This window comes from Odocoileus virginianus, chromosome 15 (assembly GCF_023699985.2).
Source record: "Odocoileus virginianus isolate 20LAN1187 ecotype Illinois chromosome 15, Ovbor_1.2, whole genome shotgun sequence".
Classification (NCBI taxonomy): domain Eukaryota; kingdom Metazoa; phylum Chordata; class Mammalia; order Artiodactyla; family Cervidae; genus Odocoileus; species Odocoileus virginianus.
In genome coordinates this window covers 50424316-50445267 of record NC_069688.1, presented here as the reverse complement: position 1 = coordinate 50445267, position 20952 = coordinate 50424316, and the positions used below count along the sequence as shown (strand labels likewise).

The 20952-nt window shown below is 34.4% G+C and overlaps 1 protein-coding gene across 11 annotated transcripts in view; it reads left to right on the top strand.

The window, feature by feature from the left end:
• VPS13B (vacuolar protein sorting 13 homolog B) overlaps positions 1-20952 on the top strand; it is a 780541-nt gene that overhangs the window by 198291 nt on the left and 561298 nt on the right. For all 11 annotated transcript variants that reach the window (XM_070477337.1, XM_070477338.1, XM_020914637.2 and 8 more), the window contains 2 exons: positions 17180-17314; positions 18096-18269. In XM_070477337.1, coding sequence (XP_070333438.1) covers positions 17180-17314; positions 18096-18269 — 309 coding nt within the window. The remainder of the gene's footprint in view (positions 1-17179; positions 17315-18095; positions 18270-20952) is intronic.

The following is a 20952-nucleotide window of genomic DNA, read 5'->3' as shown; positions in this document are numbered from 1 at the left end:
CTTGAAAGAGTTTGTCATGAATGGGTGTTGAATTTTGTCAAGTGTAATTTTTTACATGAGTAGATATTATTATGATTTTTATTGTTTAGCCAGTTACTATGGGGGATAATATTGATATTTCAATATTGAACTAAAAATCCATTCCTGGAATAAATTCCACTTGATCATGATTATTTATTTATATTTTTTTATATATAGTTATATACCCACAAACTTATTGCTGAATTCCATTTGTAATGTCTTGTTGTGTATTTTCACATGTATATTAATGAGGAATAGTTGTATATAGTACTCCTTTTCTTTTTTTTTTGCAATGTCTTTGTTTAGGAAGCAGGGTAATTCTAGCTTCATTAAGTGTTTCCTCCTGTTTTTTATTTGGAAGAGATTGTTTTGAGCAGTTCTTCGTCAAAGATTTGATATAACTTTCCATATGTCCCTGGATTTACCATTTGGTGTTTTTTGTATTTTTCTTGACTTACTGATCTGTATCATCAAAACTATCACATGCTGTATGCAGACTTGTTTGTAGTGTTTCTTCATTAACCTTTTGATGTTTGCAGTCTGTTGTGATACCTTGTTTCATTTCTGATATTGGCAGTTTGTGATCCCTTTTTCTTTTTTTTTTCCCTTTTGCTAATTTTTTCAATTTCAGTTTTTTAAAAAACAGTTATTTAAAAATCAACTTTGTTGATTTCTGCTGTTTTTTTTTTTTTAAATATAGCCTTCCTCTGCTTTCAGCTTATCATTCTCTCCTTTTTCTGTGTTTTGAGTGAGAGCCTAGATTGTTGACCTCAGACTTACTTTTTCCAGTGTGTACATTTGCTGCTGTAAAATTTCCTTTCTGCACTGCTTTAGTTGTGTTTCATATATTTTGATATGTCATATTTTTACTCAGTTCTGTGTATATATTTAATTTTTCCTAAGTGTTCCTCTTTGAATTGTGGAATATTTAGATCAGCTTAATTTCCAAGTAGTTGGAGATTTCCCTATTACTCTTTTCTTATGATTTCTAATTTGAATCACTTGTGGTTAACAAAGAAACTCTGACTTCAATTCTTTTAAATTTATTGAGCTTCTTTTATGGCTCAGAATATTACGGTCTATTGTACTGTATATTCTGTAGACACTTAAAGAATGTTTCTTCTTTTGTTCTGTAATATCACAGAGAGCTTATTGATTGGTAATATTTTTTTCCATCTTCTATATCTTTGTTGATATTCTGGTTTTTTCTCTCTGTTGTTAAAGAACTGTTGAAGTGTTCAATTAGAAATGTGGATTTATTTCTCTTTATCAGCTGTGTGCTAAAGTTTTTCAGCTATGTTAGTTTCACATGCATTTAGGATTGCTGTGAGATAGGAGCATCTCCTATGTTTTTTTTTTTCTCAAGTCTATTGTATCTTATGTTAAACAGCCCTGCTGTTTTGTTTTTTATAAATTGAGATTAAATTCATACACATTAATTCATACACAGTATTTACCATTTACCCAGTTTAAAATTCACAACTTAGAGGTATTTATTATATTCATAAAGTTGTGCAACCATCACCACTGTCTACTTTTAAAACATATTTTATCACCTGAAAAGAAATCTGTATCTTTTTATTGATAATTCCCCATTTCACTTAACTCCAGCCCCCAGCAACCACTAATTTATGTGTCCTTATGGATTTAGCTATTCTCAATATTTTCTACGAGTGGAATCATGCAATATGTTACCTTTTGTATCTGACTTCTTTCACTTAGTGTAATGTTTTCAAGGGTCATCCGTATCTTGGCATTTATTTTTGACTATTAAGAACAATGTGTTATGGGAACATCCTTGGGTAAGCTTTTGATTGGATGTGTGTTTTCAGTTCTCTTGTGTGCCACCTTGGAGTGGCATTGCTGGACTGTATGTTACCTCTTTAACTTTTTGAGAAATTACCAAATTGTTTTCCACAGCAGCTGCATCATTTTACATTCCCATCAGCAGTGCAAGTGTGTCAAAAATTTCTCCACTTCCTCACCAGTACTGTTTATTGTGTCTCTTTTTAGCCATCTAATTGTGTGAAATTATGTCTCACTATGTTCTGTTTTCTTTAGATTAATATTTTGTGATCTACCCTTTTCTATTCTTTTGCTTTCAACTTTCTTACCTCATCTTTGAAATGAGATTTCGTAGATAGTATATGGTTGGATTGTGTTTAATCCAGTCGACCAGTCTTGTCTTTTATTAGCTAGATTTAGACCTTTTACATTTAAGGTAGCTGTTGTTGATTGGGCTTCCCTGGTGGCTCAGACGGTAAAGTGTCTGCCTGTAGTGTGGGAGACCTGGGTTCGATCCCTGGGTTGGGAAGGATCCCCTGGAGAAGGAAATGGCAACCCACTCCACTACTCTTGCCTGGAAAATTCCATGGACTGAGGAGCCTGGTAGGCCACAGTTCATGGGGTTGCAAAGAGTCAGACAGGAAACTGCAGGACTTCACAGGTCACAGGCATTGGTTGATTAGGCTTTAAGTCTGCCATTTCAGTTTTCAGGTTTCACTTTCTGTTTGATTACTCTGTTCCTAATGTCTTTGTTTTCCTGCCTTTTGTTATTTGAATGTTATTTAGATGCAATTTTGATTTATATGTAGTCATTTTGAGTGTATCTTGTGAAGCGTTTTTGATGGTTGTTTTGGGTTTCCATTTAAACTGTGTGACTTACTGTAGTCTACTGGTATTGTCACTTTTCTAGCTCAACTGATATGTAGAAAGCATACTTACCTTTGTTTCTTAACCCTCTCCTGTTTATAATACAGTTGTCTTCAATATGTCCCCTTTGTATATTGAAAACCACATCAGATATGACTTTTGCTTCAACATGAAACCTTTTAGAAATCTCAAGGAATGAATAAAAGTCTGTTAATATGTATCCTATTTTTATTTTATTCTCTTTTCCTAATACATCACAGTTTCTGATTTTAAATCCTTTTTACTTGGAGAACTTACTTTGTTCTTTAGAAAAGGTCTACACGTTAAAAATTTTCCTACTTTCCCTTCATCTGAGAATGTCTGGTTTCCCCCTTCAATCCTGAAGTCTTTTTCAGCAGTTGAGAAATGTTGTGCCACTTCCCACTGTGGTTTCAAGTAAAAAAAAAAAAAAATTATTGTCATTTGAGTTGTTTTTCCCCTGTGAGTAAGGTGTCACTTCTCCTTTACTCCTGTTAAGATTTTTTTTCTTTGTCTTTAGTTTTTAGTAGTTTATCTTTGTGCTTTGATTTCTTTGATTACTCCAGGGTTAGCTCAACTTCTTAATTTTCATGCTTACATCTTTTGCTGAATTTGAGAAGTTTTTTGCTGTTATTTCTTCATGTACTTTTTCAGCCCCACCTTTCTCCTTTACTTCTGGTACCCTGGTGACATGAATGTTAGATCTTTTATTATGATCCTGTAGGAATTTGAGTTTCTGTTGTGTTTTTTTTTTCTTTCCTATTTTCTGTATGATTCAGAATGGATCATTGCTGTTGTGTTATCTCCTGTTTAATGAATTCTTTCCTTTAGCTTCTCCATTCTGATGTTGAACCCATTCATTGAGTTCTTTATTTCTGTTTCTGAATTTTCCAATTCTAAAATTTCTTCTTGAGTCCTTTTTCGTTACATCCCTGCCTGCCTTCCTGTGGTAAATTATCATTTTCATTTGTTCATGCATGCTTATAATTGCTCATTGAAATACTTTTATGATGCCTTTTAAAAAGCATTTGTCGGATTTAACATCTGTTGTCATCACTGTGGCATATATTAATTGTCTTTTTCATTCACTTTGTGAACTTGGTTTTTGGTATGACGGTTGATTTTTGACTGAAATGTAAAAAATCTGGAAATTGTTTTTTGAGACCCTAGGTCTTATTTAAACTTTCTAGTTTATACAGCTTCATGTGATAATGCTCCAACTGTGGAAGGGCACGTGCACCCTTGTTACTTACCGGTGGAGGTAGAAGTCCAGGTTTTCCATTTGACTTCCATTGGTATCTAAGGGCAGCGGAGTGGCTGCTAAGTTCTGACCCAGGGTGGGAATTCTAGCTCTTATGCAGAACTCCAGTTATAATTCTCTGGCTTGCAGTGGTTGGATCACAAGACCTCATTGCTATTGTGCATGAGGTCTCTGCTGATACTGTGGTTGTGGTAGTAGAGTAGCTCATTATTGCTGGAGGTTGGTGCAAGTCTCTGCAAGGCCTTCTTTGATCCCATCCTGGAAAGTTGAGCGGTGCCTCCTTATTGCTGGGTTGGGTTGGAAGTCCACGTTCCCGATTAAGTCTCCTTCTGTACTACTCAAGTTGGGGCACTGGGTTTCCTTGTTAGTGCATGTTAAAAATAGAAGTCTAGTAGACCTTTGTTAGTATGGTGGGAGTTGGAACAACAGTTTTTTCTGTGGTGTTTACCTGGAGTAGAGCAGTTATTGTCTGTGAGATTTTTGTCTTGCTGCTGATGCTTTTTATTCAGTTCCTTTGGCTAGGGAGAGTGGAATTTTGTTAACAATTTTTATGTCTGTACTTGTTGGCCTTCATGGGTTGCTGGCTTCTTCAGCTTCAAGTCTGGAATATGTGAGGCAAAATCAAAGCTTATGCACCTCACCACTGTGACTGTCTTTGGATCCTGAGGTCCCTAACTGATGGGCTGCCCTCTTTCCGTCTTTCAGAGTTTTATTTTTGTTTATATATGTAATAATGGGATTTTAGTTGTCCTTAGCATGAGAAATAGCAGAAAATCTATTCTGTCTTCCTTGAAGTGGAACTAGTTTGTTTCTATAAAGAACTGAGAAATACCTTCTAAAAATCTTGATTATGTTTCTTTTTGGGTAGAATAAGGGTGAATGTGACTATGAGTCGATGCTATTATTTCTTGGCCTAACCATACCTAACTGTCTGACAGAATGTTTTACTCTGAATTTGGCAATGTTAATGTTTGTTCTTTAGGGATGTGGCCTGCACTGATTCATGAATAATTTAGAGCCCAATTTATGTATAGATTGGACTATCATTTCTGTTTCTCCTACACTTGTGTGTTTTTGGTTTTTTTGTTTTTCATTAACAACACAGTGTGAAGTAACTCATCTCACTCCTTTTCTTTCTTTTTTATTATAGTTGACATATTAGTTTCAAATGTACAACATAATAATTGAATATTTTTATAGATTATATACCATACTCTACTTGTGTATTTAAAAATGTTTTTCTTAGACTTTTGAGATCTTCAGTTACTTAATTTTTATTGTATTTGGGTTATTTATTGGAAAGCTTAGTGTTATTTGTAAATTTACATATTGACCTCTGTTTGTCATCTTTCCTTTAACTTGTAATTTTGGATATAAATGCCAGAATTAGTAAGGGGATTTTTTTGTCATTGTCTTCAGAGTCTGCCTACAGTTGTTGTAGAGTATGATTTGTTTGCAGTCTTTAATATGAACCCTTATTATATGAAGGTATTAAAGCTTTGAAACTGATTAGTAGGTCAATTTTTAGGTTATATATGGAGTTTTATAAGATTTCCAATTTCTATTTTAATGCAAATTTCTATATAATTTCTAATATTTTTCCATGTGTCATTTTTCATTTTTGTAACCTTCACATTAACATCAAGTAACATAGGTTTTTAAGATTAATAATGAGATATTGTTGTTTCATAATATATTTAACTATTCTCTTCTGACATTTATAGTGTTTTCTGACTTTTGCTGCTGTAATTAATACTGCTATAAAGCATTTTCCCTTCTTTTTAATTATTTCTTTGAGATAAATTCCCAGTTTAATTACTTAGTTATGGATTATAAACTTTAAAAAGTAATGCATTGCTCTCTCAAATTATTCCATGAATATATAATGCAACTGGTAATGAAGGAAAATTGTTGTTTTAATAAAACCTCAACAACTTTAAATGCTGTTGCTCAAATTTTCAGTTTTCCTTTAACTCACTTTTCTTTAGTTATAGCAAAATTGGTCTTTTGTCCTTTTTTTTTTTTATTGTTTATTTTTCCTGTTAGGTGAATTTTCTTTTGTATTCTTTATCATTCACTGATTCATGGGTCTATTTATTCATTCAACTAGATTGTAGATTTCATGAGAGATGACCCTGAATTGGTCTTGTTTACCCCTATAATCCTTGACTGTGGATGGTGTATAGTAGTGTTTAGTAAAACATAGTGAATCAGTGAGTGAATGAGACATGAGAGTCAGTGCTATTGTATGCATGAAGAACCATTAGTAGATGATCATCCTTAAGTGATGCAGATGAAAGCTTGCATCCTCAAGCCTGAGTGATTGCTTTTCACAGTGAGAAACATCCAGAAGTATACGTGTTAGGCGTTTGATTTTTTCCTTGGAGGTCAGTGATTGAAATAGCAAGAATGAATCTTGGTTGTATGCAGTCAGAGTTCGTACAGTAAAAGAATGCTTGTTAGAGTCAAGGTTTCATAGTGGTTGGATATTTGGCTTGGCACTTTTAATTGTAGAATTGACAATGCCTTAGGGCATAATTAAACTAAGGAAAGAAGAATGATCTTGTCCTGTGCAGATGGAATGAATTTTGTATTTATTTTCATATTGGTGTGCCCTTTACCAACTACCTTTACATACACACATGCATGGACAAACACACATGTTTCCTTAATTTAAAACAGTGAAAAAAAATCTGCCTGAAATGCAGGAGGACTGGGTTCGATACCTGGGTCAGGAAGATCCCTTGGAGAAGGGAATGGCTTCCCACTCCAGTATTCTTTCCTGGAGGATTCCATGGACAGAGGAGCCTGGTGGGCTGCAGTCTTAGAGGGTTGTAGACAAGTGGACATGACTGAATGACTAACACTTTTGCCCTTCACTGTGATGTCTTTTATTTTGCCAGGTAGTAATTTAGCATCCTTATCCACAGTTAAAAATTTTTTATTAAAAAAATCTTTATGACCTTTATGTAGTAGTCTTATTTTAGATATTTCTACCAGTGGTTATTAATGAGAATTTATTTTCATGTATTTCCTTCTCATATGTGTTATGAAATACCTAATCCAAGAAGCAGCTTTTTTTTTCTAGGCATTTTACTCTATTATCCTGTTATTTTTTCTTTTAAGTTCTTGTGTGGGTATAATACTGAATGATCATAACAGTAATTATTTTATTATTCAAACTAAGAACTTTTATGTATAGAATAACCAAATATAATAATGTACCACTTTATTATTTGTCTTATAAAGTAATAATTATTGTTCTTTATCTGACAGTATAGCTCTAGAGGCTAAGGAGAAATAGAAAATGTTTCAAAAGTTATTCTTATAATATCTATCTGTAAATTGTATATTTGAAAAATTTATTTTTCTCGTCTTTCATTAAAGTTGCTGACATTACCTAGTTCATAGTTTTTCTATCATATATACAGAAACATACCATTTTCATTTAGTGTAATTTTTCTTTGCCTTTAAAAAATGCTGATGTTATATGACAGTATGGTTCCCTTCAAAGGCCACTTTTCCTTTCCAGGTCCTGTTATGCAGTCTTTTATCTCCTACATTTCAGCTAATCATTGGCTTTTAAAGCTTAAAGAAAGCTTAGTTATAATCAAATACAACCATTCTTTTTTTTTCAGATGAAGAAAATGAATCATAGAGACTTTAAATCCAAAATTATACAGCTATTTGATGGCAGAATTTATACTAGAATAAAAGTCTAGTGATTAATGTACCATTTATTAAACTCCCTTATTACTCCTTATGTCAGAGAAGGCAGTGGCAACCCCACTCCAGTGCTCTTGCCTGGAAAATCCCATGGAATGAGGAGCCTGGTAGGCTGCAGTCCATGGGGTCTCTGGAAGTCGGACATGACTGAGTGACTTCGCTTTCACTTTTCACTTCCATGCATTGGAGAAGGAAATGGCACTCCAGTATTCTTGCCTGGAGAATCGCAGGGACGGGGGAGCCTGTTGGGTTTCCATCTGTGGGGTCGCACAGAGTCTGACACGACTGACGTGACTTAACAGCAGCAGCTTTACTCCTTATGTATAAACTGAGCTTCCCCAATAAGCTTGTACTGTTGGTAGTGATAGTGACAGTGAGAATATACAGGCTAACATGTATTGAATCCTAACGTGCCAGATACTCTGCTATCATTTCTGCAAGAACTCTTCTGTAAGGTAGCTATTACACTCACTTTATAATTATGGACACAAAATAGTTAAACTAGTACGTTTTGGGATTTATAATGTGTTTTATATCTCTGCGTAACCTCTAGTGTTTAACCTCAAAAACTACTTGTTGCTTCCTCATCTAGCATGGGTGCAATCCTAGGGAGGAGAATGTTCAATTATGATGTATGTTTACTTAAGAAACATATAGCATAGTGTGATGTGACTTCTGTGCCTGGTAGCATGGTATGATAATTGACTGAAATCCTTTCCTGTACAAACACCCATGCTGGAATATGTATAACACATATAACTCTATTAGTAAGTGAACTGCTGAACCTGTGAGAAAGAAAGAAAGAAAAAAAAAAAAAAAAAACAAACCCCAAACAAGGAGGAAATGGAAAACTAGAGTGGGAAACAAGTATTCATGCTTTGACTATCTTAATGGACTGTGGCAACTCAGTTACCAGTGGGCTTGGCTTTTAGTCGCCAGAAAGTGGTGGGGACCAGAAAGGAGGAATTGGGAAGTGATTTCCCTTTCCCTGAGCTCATAACTGCTCTGGACTAGTAGAAAGATGGACTGTTTTAAAAATCTGTCCCACTCTCGTTTTAACAAAGAAACTTCTTTGTTTTGGCCTTGATGTGGAAGAGGGTGGGTGTTTTCCCTGAGACTTCGTAACCACAGTCCTGTCAGCACTCAGATCTTAATTTCTTCATGGTCTAGGAACCATCAAACCAACAAGTTTACTTAAAATGTGATCCTGGGTAGACTGGTTACATCTCTGTGTATTTAATAGTAAACACAATATTAATATTTGCTTTGGCATATACCCTTAACTCTGGCAATTTTTTTTTTAAAAAAGAAAGCTTTTAGAAAGGTAAACCCAGAATCCCAAGTTACCAAGAACTAGCTAGCTTTCTTGGTACACCTATTTGTCCTTGCCTGCCCAGTCACTCTTGTTGAGACTTCCACTTTCCTCTCATATAATAAATTTCCCTCTCATCTTGTGTTCTCCTTTTATTCTTCCCCTGAAATGATAATGCTTAGTTTTTACTACACTATCAACCATTTAGAAGCTCTTCACTATTGTAAAATGTTCTCTAATAATTTTGCTAAGATGACTATTCTTTCAATGAGTGTTTTAAAAGAATTTGCCTTTTCCCTCGACAGAAACATTTACTGTTGGTTCACTATCTTGTGATTCTTTTTATTTTTGTGTGCCTGGAATGAGTCCTGCTTGCTTGAGTGACCTTTTGTTTTATTTTATTAAATTATCTTTTTTTTAAGGCTTGTAACAAAAAGGGCAGTTCTGTGGGTCCTTAAAATCTCCACTGTTTTTTTTTTTTTTAGAGGCAATCATTTGTGGCTCATTCTTAGATATTAACATCTAAATTTCTAAGTAAAATGCTTATATTGAAGTTTTCTTATCTTTCATGTTTAGTTGGATATTATAATGCTATCTATACATGCTATCTATTACAATAACCCTAATGCCTTAAAACAGCATAAGTTTACTGCTTTATTACAGTTCTGTAGTTTAAAGTCTAAAACGAGTCTTATACTAAAATCAAGGTGTCAGTAGAGTTGTGTTCTATGAAGCCTCTAGGAGAGAATTCATGTCCTTGCTTTTTCCACCTTGTATAGGCCACCAGCAGTCCTCATGCCCCATGTTCAAAGACAGCAAAATTGCATTTCTCTGATAGTGCTTTTGTTATGACATGTCTTTCTCTGACTCCTATCTTTTGCTGCCCTCTTTAATAACATTTTAAAGAACCCTGATGGCTACATGTGTCTACCTGGACAAATGGCTACATTTGTCCACATTTCAAATTAGCTTATTAGTAATTTTAATTCTTTTTTTTTTTTAACTCAATATTCCTTTGCCAAGTAAGATAGCATGTTCTCAGATCCTGGGATTAGGATTTGGGCTTCTTGAGTGAAGGTGGGATGGTATTATCCAGTCTATCAAGAGGATTTAGCTTTTATGGGCAGTTCTTACTATAGGCTCTGTTCTTCTTTTGTCATTATATCACAGATTTTGCTTAAATATATATTCAGTGTTAATATGTTATGGGCATATATATATGAAATATACTGCCATTAAATTTTTTGTTATGTAACTTTTATCCTTGTGGTTAATAACTTAATAATATATTTATCATAATAAATATAAAGTAATATAATTATATTACTTAAGTTTTCTGATCCCAGCATCTATTTACCTGAAGTTCCTTTTCTGTTGATTTTTTTATCTCTACTTCTCATTTTAGTGATTTATGCCTAGTTTCTGATGATCCCTCATATTGTAGAATAAATTTTAAATAGCTAAAAATTGGAAAATAACTAAATTGGAAACCTGTTTGTGAGGTTGGAGCTTACTGAATGGCAGATGTCATTGTAGGAGAGTTGGACACTTATTCATGTTTTTGAAGGTGAGGGCCTAATGAGTTATCAGTGTCTGTGGTTCACTTTTCTTGGACTGGCCAATTTTCACAGACATCCTTCCATATCCTTGCTGTAGGTTTTAAGTCTGGCATTCAGGGTTCTTAGAGAGTGAAAGAAAACATTTCATTATTCAGTACATCCATTTTATACCCATTTTTAGACAGTCTTCCATTTTTAGTATGCACCCCTTTCCTTGGTTGTGTCCCTTAGTTCATTGTCCTTCTGGTTCAACTCCTCTGTTGTTGTTGGGATGAGAGTGGGATACTTGGATTGCTGCATGGATTAAGGCAAAGGATCTGTGGTCATTAGATAGACATTCAGTCACTGCTCATCTTTTTAGCCTCATCTGAGTTCCTGCCCTCTGAACTGGCTGGCTTCTTTAATACTTACCATTCCAGGGCTTATTGCCAATCAACTTGCTTCTTAATGTGGTAACTCACAGGCACTTTTCTCTAAGTCATCCTGTTGCTACCTGTTCATCAGTATCTATCTTCTGAAATTTTGATGACACTGCTTGCCTCTTTGAGAGTTGCATTTTTAGCTCTTATCTTTCCATTTTCATTTCTTTGTTGTTATTAGGCTCTAATAATTAAGTCAGAAACAGAAATAAACTTATGTATTGCTTGATCCTTAATCTTTTACTTCCACTCAGATATACAGGTCATTCTCATTAGTTTATCTTTTAATTTATATGAATGATCATACTGAACACTGAGGGGCTAACACGTCTGTGAGGTTAGGAGAATTATGTTGGATAAGAAAGATGGTGGGCACTACCATTCAGCATAGTTTTGGAAGGTTAAGCCACAGCGATCAGAGAAGAAAAAGAAATAAAAGGAATCCAGATTGGAAAAGAAGAAGCAAAACTCAGTTTGCAGATGACATGATCCTCTACATAGAAAACCCTAAAGACACCACCAGAGAATTACTAGAGCTAATCAGTGAATATAGTCAAGTTGCAGGATAAAAAATTAACACACAGAAATACCTTGCATTCCTATACACTAGCCATGAGAAAACAGAGAAATTAAGGAAACAATTCCATTCACCATTACAATGAAAAGAATAAAATACTTAGGAATAAATCTACCTAAAGAAACAAAAGACCTGTATATAGAAAACTATAAAACATTGATGAAGGAAATCAAAGATGATACAAATAGATGGAGAAATATACTTCATGAAATATTCTTCATGGATCAGAAGAATCAATATAGTGAAAATAAGTGTATGACCCAAAGCAATGTATAGATTCAGTGCAGTCCCTATCAAGCTACCAACGGTATTTTTCAGAGAACTAGAACAAGTAAGTTCACAATTTGTATGGAAATTAAAAAAACCTCAAATAGCCAAAGCAGTCTTGAGAAAGAAGAGTGGAACAGGAGGAATCAACCTGCCTGACTTCAGACTATACTACAAAGCTACAGTTATCAAGACAGTATGGTACTGGCACAAAGACAGAGGTATAGATCAATGGAACAAAATAGAAAGCTCAAATAAATCCATGCACTTATGGATACCTTATCTTTGACAAAGGAGGCAAGAATGTACAATGTAGAAAAGACAATCTCTTTAACAGGTGGTGCTGGGAAAACTGGACAACCACTTGTAAATGATTGAAACTAGAGCACTTTCTAACATCATACACAAAAATAAACTAAAAATGGATTAAATATCTAAATGTAAGACCAGAAACTATAAAACTCCTAGAGGAAAACATAGGCAAAACACTCTATGACATAAATCACAGCAGGATCCTCTATGACCCACCTCCCAGAGTAATGGAAATAAAGCAAAAATAAACAAATGGGACCTAATGAAACTTAAAAGCTTTTGCACAATGAAAGAAACTATAAGCAAGGTGAAAAGACAGCCTTCAGAATGGGAGAAAATAAAAGCAAATGAAGCAACTGACAAAGAATCAATCTCAAAAATATACAAGCAGCTCATGCAACTCAATACCAGAAAAATAAATGACCCAATCAAAAAATGGGCCAAAAAACTAAACAGACATTTCTCCAAAGAAGACATACAGTTGGCTAACAAAGGCATGAAAAGATGCTCAACATCACCCATTATCAGAGAAATGCAAATCAAAACTACAGTGAGGTACCATCTCATGCCGGTCAGAATGGCTGCTATCAAAAAGTCTACAATAAATGCTGGATTGAGTGTGGAGAAAAGGAACCCTCTTACACTGTTGATGGGAATGCAAACTAGTACAGCCCTATGGAGAACAGTGTGGACATTGTTTAAAAAACTGGAAATGGAACTGCCATACGACTGAGCAATCCCACTGCTGGGCATGCACACCGAGGAAACCAGAATGGAAAGAGACACGTGTACCCCAATGTTCATCGCAGCACTGTTTACAATGGGTAGGACACGGAAACAACTTAGATGTCCATCAGCAGACGAATGGATAAGAAAGCTGTGGTACATATACACAGTGGAATATTAACTCGACTATTAAAAAGAAGGCATTTGAATCATTCTAATGAGGTGGATGAAACTGGAGCCTATTATACAGAGTGAAGTAAGTCAGAAAGAAAAACACCAATACAATATATTAATGCATGTGTATTGAATTTAGAAAGATGGTAATGATGACCATATATGCGAGACAGCTAAAGAAACACAGAGATAAAGAACAGACTTTTGGACTCTGTAGGTGAAGGCGAGGGTGGGATGATTTGAGAGAATAGCTTTGAAAAATGTATATTAGCATATGTGAAATAGATCGCCAGTTCAGGTTCAAAGCATGAGATAGAGTGCTGGGGACTGGTGCACTGGGATGACCTTGAGGGATGGGATGGGGAGGGAGGTGGGAGAGGGTTTCAGGATGGGGGACACATGTACACTCATAAGTGATTCATGTCAATGTATGGCAAAAACACTACAATATTGTAATTAACTTCCAATTAAAATAATTAATTAAAAAAAGAGAAAGATGGTGGGAAGAGAATCTGAATGAATGGTGTACCACAGGACTGAGATTATGTATTGGGTTAATATCATTCAGAAAAGCACTAAAAGGAGAAGAAATAACTGTATTATTTTATACTAAATTGTATTATGAAAATTCAGTATTCTTAGATTTTTCTATTGATGGTATATACCATGTGAAATTGTATTTCAATTGCAATACCTTAGGGATTCCTTCTTGCCTTCCTCTAGTAGATTTTGATAGCAATATTTGAGTAAATGCATATGACAGTGCTTTCTGAAGTCATCATATCAAATATAAGATACTGTCACTGTCTGTGATTGTTCTGTCGACTCATAACAGATGACTATACAACTTTCCAAAATTTTGCACCTCTTCCCTAAATTAAGTTCTGTATAAAATTCCTATTTCTCAGAGTTAAATACCTTGAACAGTAACTGCAGTATTTTGGCCTCCACGTGAAACAGTAATTAATAGTGGCTTGCCTGAAGCCACATAAGTACTAAATACAAAATACTACCTATATCTGAAGCCTGGATTTTTCTGTTTCAGAGTTTTTGGTCTTTTTGTTTCACCATTTCGTGTTCCTAACAGGAAGATTTTCTTTGACAATTTTAGGAAGAAGCATTCATGTAGCTTGAAAACAATGTGAGGGGTGCTGTGAGTTGTTCAATGCCAAGACTGTTCCTTTATTTCTTCCTAGTGTGTATGTTTGGGGTATTTTACAAATTTTCGTTTGATGGTAGAATGGAAAGAAGCCAAGTTTATTTTTAAATTATTTTTATGAATGCTATTTCTTGTTTAGAGCAATTTTAGGTTCACAACAGAATTGAAGGGAAGTTCTGAAATTTTCAGTATAGCTTCTGCCTCTGTTTCGGTTTACATAGCGTCCTCCAATGTTGACATCCCTCACCAGGGTGGTATATTTGTTACAACTGATGAACCATATTGACATGTCATATCACTCAAGGTTCATAATTTGTATCACTAAGGTTATTTTTTAATAGCAGCTTTTCTCCATTGTTGAAGTCTATCAAGAGATGACTATAATTATCTTTTAAAAAATCTGAGGTTGAGCAATTAAAAGAAAATTGCTTAGGAAAAAATTTTTCTTAAGGAAAAACTGCAGGACTTTTTAGTTTTTAAAGCATTTTAAAATATCTGAGAAATTTAATGATAAAGTGAAATAATTTCTTGATAATTATAATCTAAAATAAGATGCTTTTTACATATATGTTATTTTTATCAGAAGATATTTCAGGCAACTTCTGTTTTTAAAGTTATTTTTTATTGAAATAGAGTTGATTTACAGTGTTTCACAGTGATGCAGATATATATATATTATTCTTTTCCACTGTAGATTATTATAATATCAAGTATAATTTCCTGTGCTATACATTACAGCTCTTCTGATAAGACTCTGAAGAGTCTTATCAATATATATAGCACACAATAGATATTAACAGACTTAGATCTTTCATTTGAGATTCAAGGTAGAGTCCTAAACTTGGTGTAAACTTTGTAAAAGAAGCAGTTTATAAAGTAATTTTTTAAAAAGCCATGTATGTCTATCCATGTATTTTAGTTTTGCAGCCAACTGAACTATTTCAATTCTAACCCTTGAGAGAATGTTTCATTAGCTCTTGTCTCCTGATTACTATCTAGATTCTTCAATTTTTTTTTTTTTCCTTTCAAAAAAACTGGTGTAGAATGAGAGTCTGACTCTGGGTGCTTGAGTTAGAATAAAGTATTCTAACTCATTTTGTATCCCTCTCATCACTTAACATAATGATTGGAGCAGGGTAAATTATCGCTGATTATAATCTGTGCATCCACAGTAGGTGTTAAATATGCGTAGGTAGCTCAGCTTCCTTTCTCAATGAGGAGAAAAGTGATCCAAGCCTCCTCACTTTCTGACTTGAGCCTGGGCAAAATCCTTACTTCTCTAAACTTTGGTTTTCCTGAATATGAGGTAGAATAGTAATAGATACCTCTTTTTTTTTGGTTATGAATAAAAATAGCAAATTAGATGTAGTGCATGGCACTCTAAGTGCTCAGTGTTAGGTGCTATAGTTAGTGCTACTGCTACTACTGCTGTTACTATTATTACTATTACTGTGGTGTTTATATCATATTGTAGGCATCGTTTAACTTCCTGAAATACAACTTCTTAAGTTTGTTGGGTCATAGATTTTGAGAATTTGATAAAAGCTGATAAAATCATAGAAAAAATGTAAGTACACAGCATTTAGACTCCTGCTATGAGGATAATAGGTTCAAGTGGTGAATATTGGGAAATAGCAACCAATTGTTCCATGTTCTTGTAACAGTCAAATAGATATTAGCAGATTTAGAGGTTCTTCTGAAGCAAAGATTAGTATGTGAGAGATGTTTCTCAAGATGGTGTCCTTTAATTAGTGGATAACCATGTAGTATTTTAGTTAAATTGCAGGCTTCCTGGGCCACATCTCACAAAGAGTCTATTGGGCTTCTTGAACACCCTGGAGTTTGAAATCAAAGATTTTGGTATAATGTTTAATATATCTGTCATAAAAGTTCATAGTTTTCTTAATTCTTCATACTTAGTTCTCCTTCATGAAGTTTCACATATAAAGTATGATGCATATTTGATTGGAATGTGGAATGGGGAAAAGAAAGCCTCTTTTCATGAGTATTGGTGAAATGAGTAATGAAGTTTTCTGTGATAAGATCAAATTGTGTTAAACACCTCAGCTCTTCCTCTGCTGTGGGACTGAGCAGAGAGAAAATTACTGAATTCCTCTAATCCATTGTATCCCAATTTGTAAAAATGAGAGAACAATAACATTTTTATTACCACCCTGTTTTGAGGATAGAAGAAAATGTGTGGATAGCACACAGTAAGTCCTTTGGTATATGTTAATGGATTAGAGTTCTTCACATTATCATCATTTTTTGTGGTTTACAATAATGTTAGTGTAATGTTCTTAAGGTTTCTCTCCCTTTTGAATTCTTACCTAGCCTTCAGGGCCAAAATGAGTTTCTCCTCTTTGAATTATGTTTTCCCTACCAGTTATGTCATGGTAATTGTTTACCTCTGTGCTTTATGTCTTTCAGCAAGTAGCATACAGTAAAAAAGATAATGCTCACTTTTTTTTGTTAATTGATACAGAATCCCTTTGGTTTCTTTTAGCTACAGTTGGCATATTGATTTTGCTTATAAGCTGTTGTATTTTAATTTAGGAGCTGTTTTGAGCTATCATGTTTCTCTCTTTGCATCCTACCTGACCAAGATATTTTGAGGAGTCTGTTTAAACAGGTAGTTTCATGCTTAAATTAATGCCTCTGCATAAGTGAAAGTCAGTTTATAAATTAAATTTGTTTCAAATTGAAAATCTTACTCTGTATTCTAAAACCAAATGTGATTTTTTTTTAGTATCCATATTTTTAAATAACTATTTGTTTAGAATTTGCATAAGTATAGTTTTTAAGAGTTCAACCTGTTTATTTTTAAATTGCATCATTTTACCTCCTGAACACTAAACTGTGAAGCCTAACACAAATACTGTAAGAACATCTGAGGTAGATAATTAAAGTATAATTAAGTTTAAATGCCTCGGTGAAGGAGTATAAAAATTATTTAAATTCAATCGGCTAGTACATTTGCAGTTTTCTTTTATTAGGTGTGAAATCTAAGAATCCCCTGCCAACTCTTGAGGGCTCAATCCAGAATGTTGAATTGAAGTACTGCAGCACATCATTGGTCAAATGTGCCTCTGGGACCGTGGGATCAATAAAAATTTGTGCCAAAGCCCCAGGTATGTGCAGCTGGACCGTGTAAAACTTTATTGCCTGTATAGGAGAATTGGCCTTGCGTTTTACAAGGAGCGTTACTGAAACAAGAATTTACTCATTGTTCCTATGAATCAGAGGTTTTAAATTTTTTATTTTACTTGAAAAAAAATTGTTAATTTTGCCAGGATGATACTTCTTGACATTAATAAATTAATTTTTACTTAAGAAAAAAAATATTGCATAGTTTTAAGAATGGTTATGAGGGAAGAGAAATTAAAGTTTATTCTTACACATTTTGGGGTGGAATAGGAGGTATAGATGTATATGACACTTAAAAATTAAATTAAAATGTTGCTAGTATAATGAAATTAAACAGAAACCCCAGCTGTTTTTCAACTTAAGATTGTAATTGACTTTGCCTTCCTTCCAATACTTTATTTCATAGTATTTTCCTTAAACTATTTGTTATTTAATTTTTTCCAGTGTGGATTAAATGTCTAGATAAGTTTAAAGAGGTACAGATTCCCTTGAATATTTACAATACAGTGTGTTCATGTTGTTTTATAAGCTTTTCTGAACATGTTCTACATTCATTAACTAAATACTAAAACATTTTAAGAGTTAAAAGTGCATTTAATTTTTATCAGTCATACTTTTAAAATATAACTAAATGTACAACAAAAATTACCAAGTGTAAATGGAAATTTTATATTATGTTGTTAGTATACTTTAAAATCAAGCATCCCCAGGCTACTCCTATATATATATTTTATAATCTTCTTTTTCATACATCTGTCTGTTCAGGTGACAGTGGAAAAGAGAAGTTGATTCCATTGCTTCAGGGTCCTTCTGACACTAAAGACCTTCACAGCAGCAAGTGGCTCAATGAGAGCAGAAAGCCAGAATCTCTCTTAGCTCCAGATTTGATAGCCTTCACAGTCCAGGTTCCACAGTGTATGGACTACTGCCACAGTTCTGGTAAGTACACCATTATTCACTTGTTTTGAATTTTCTTTTCCAGCAAGACTTTTAAAAAAGCACTGTCTTTCTTTCCTTCTCTCCTTTCCTTACCTTCCCTCCCCTCACCCCTTGTTTTTGTCCATTCTTCCTCTTTTTTTCATTTGTGTCCCTTGGGATACACCCTGCAGTTAATTCTCTTTGAAAATTCAGATGAAGTATTTTGTATAATGTTTGATAAATGATGTGTTTACAAACAGTAATGATTTTATTCTATTTTATTAAGAGATAATTCCTTTGTGTGTATAACAGGTAACCTTCAGGTTCAGCTACTACTAGTACTAAATCCAACTGAGTTTTAAAATATATCTTGTAATACATGGAAAAGAGTAAAAGAAGGTTAAAACATTGCAAAGAGAAAATAGTTTTCTTGGGATAGTAGCACTTTGTGACCCATATTTTGCCATGTTAAAATAGGGGTTTGAGCGTTCTGTGTATTTACAAGAGGGAAAAGATACTGATAGTATAACAAAGGAAAAAACGCAGAAGTCAGGTTCTTATTTCTTAGAATTAATTTTTTTTAGAAGCTCTTTGCCTATTTTTAGAAGCTCTTTGCCTAGAATCTATTTCATTTTGTTCACCACCATAATAGCAGATCTACACCTCTCACGTTGAGAGGAGATATTAGAAGGATCAGTGAAGACCTGGGATAAGGAGAGCCAGATGTGAGCAGTGAGTTCATTTAGTCAGTATGTATGTTGTTAGTAAAGCCAAGACAATGATTCTGGAAATAAGATAGCTAGATATTCTTAAAGGGTCAGAGATCTGAATTTTTTCTTTAGAATTAATTGACCAGTGAGGTGATTTCAAATAGCTGCGTAAGAGTAGAGCTCAATTAACAATATGTAACAAGTACTGTAGCTTATAGAAAATGCATTAAACATGAGTTCAAAGTAAGTTCACTTTGACTAAGTTCAAAGTAGAAACCATGAAAAGATTTGTAATTAGCCCTGATGCTGGGAAAGATTGAGGGGAGGAGGAGAAGGGGACAACAGAGGATGAGATGGTTGGATGGCATCACTCAATGGACATGGGTTTGGGTGGACTCTGGGAGTTGGTGATGGATAGGGAGGCTTGGCATGCTGTGGTTCATGGGGTTGCAAAGAGTAGGACACGACTGAGCAACTGAACTGAACTGAGACAGAGATTATATGGAGTGAATATTTGAAGCAGTGCACATATGCAGGGATGTAAAGCCATTTGAAAGCAGAATTTGATATAGTAGCATTTGTAGCTGAATGGTATCCACACTAAAAACTGGAAATTAGTATTTGAAAGGTGACTCTGAGAACCCCTGAATCAACATTCTTTTGAAGAGAACTCCTCACAAAGACATTTTCATCTTGATGAAGATGAGTGTGGAACCTTAAGGAAAAAATAGCAGGATGAGGCCACTACCCATCCCTTGTGGGTAGAAGACTTTATAAACCAGTAGTTTAAGGTAGGGCTTGGTAAACATTTTACTAAACGTTTTACTAACATTTTGAGCTTTGTGGGCCATATGGGCTCTGCTTTCCATTCTGCTGTTTTAGCACACACAAAAAAGTTGTGAAAAAGTGAAAGTGTTAGTTGCTCAGTCCTTTCTGACTCTTCACAACCCCAAGGACTGCAGCGCTAGGCTTCTTTGTCCATGGACTTTTCTAGACAAGAATACTAGAATACTAGAGTGGGTAGCCATTCCCTTCTCCAGCGGATCTTCTCAACCCGGAGACTAAACTTGGGTCTCCTGCACTGCAGGCAGATTCTTTTTACTGAGCCACCAGGGAAAGACAAAAATAGCCACAGGTAGATGAATGGGTGTGACTGTGTGTCAGTACAACTTCATTCACAAAAGAGGTGGGCAAGATTTAGCCTATGTGGATCACCTAGCCCTGCATCGGGAGAAACGATTGGTGGTTAAATCATGCTTTTTTTAAATGCCTATTTAATCATATTCTTTGAATATGCTATTGGGGAATCTCCTTTTTATAATTGTCCAAATAGTAGTTTTTGGTAGGTTTTGTTTTCATATTATTAAATCATTAAAATGTTATAGAGTGACCAGACCATATGGTTAGAATTTTGATACCTAAGAAGGGACTAAGCTTACTAGAATCTATTGCATATGCTTTTTTTTTATAAATAGTTTATAAAAATAAAAGTAAGTTATTTATTTGGGTGTGTGGATCTTAGTTGAGCCATGCAGGAGCTTTGTTGCATCATGTGGGATCTTTCATTGTGGCTCATGGGTGCAGTGGCTCCATAGTATGTGAGATCGTAGTTCCCCAACCAGAGATTGAAGCTTCGTCTCCTGCATTGCAAGGTGGATTCTTAACCACCAGACCAGCATGGAAGTCCCTACTGCATATTCCTACATAGGACAGGGACTCTTCATTTTTTTGTTTTGCTGTATGTACCACTAGAATGAACTGAGTTAAGCCTGTTTAGATAATACTCTGATCTTTCTCATAACAGTATTTGTATTATTCTTTGTAATCTAAATGCATATTCAGTATCTCAATATATATATTTGCATTTTGAACCTTTATATAAAAGTAAAGTACTGTAAAAGTTAGATATATGATATTTCTAAGATAAAGTTTTAACAGTTTTTCTGCTGTTAAGGAGATTCATCTAAATCTTCAACATTATTTTTACGTGTAGT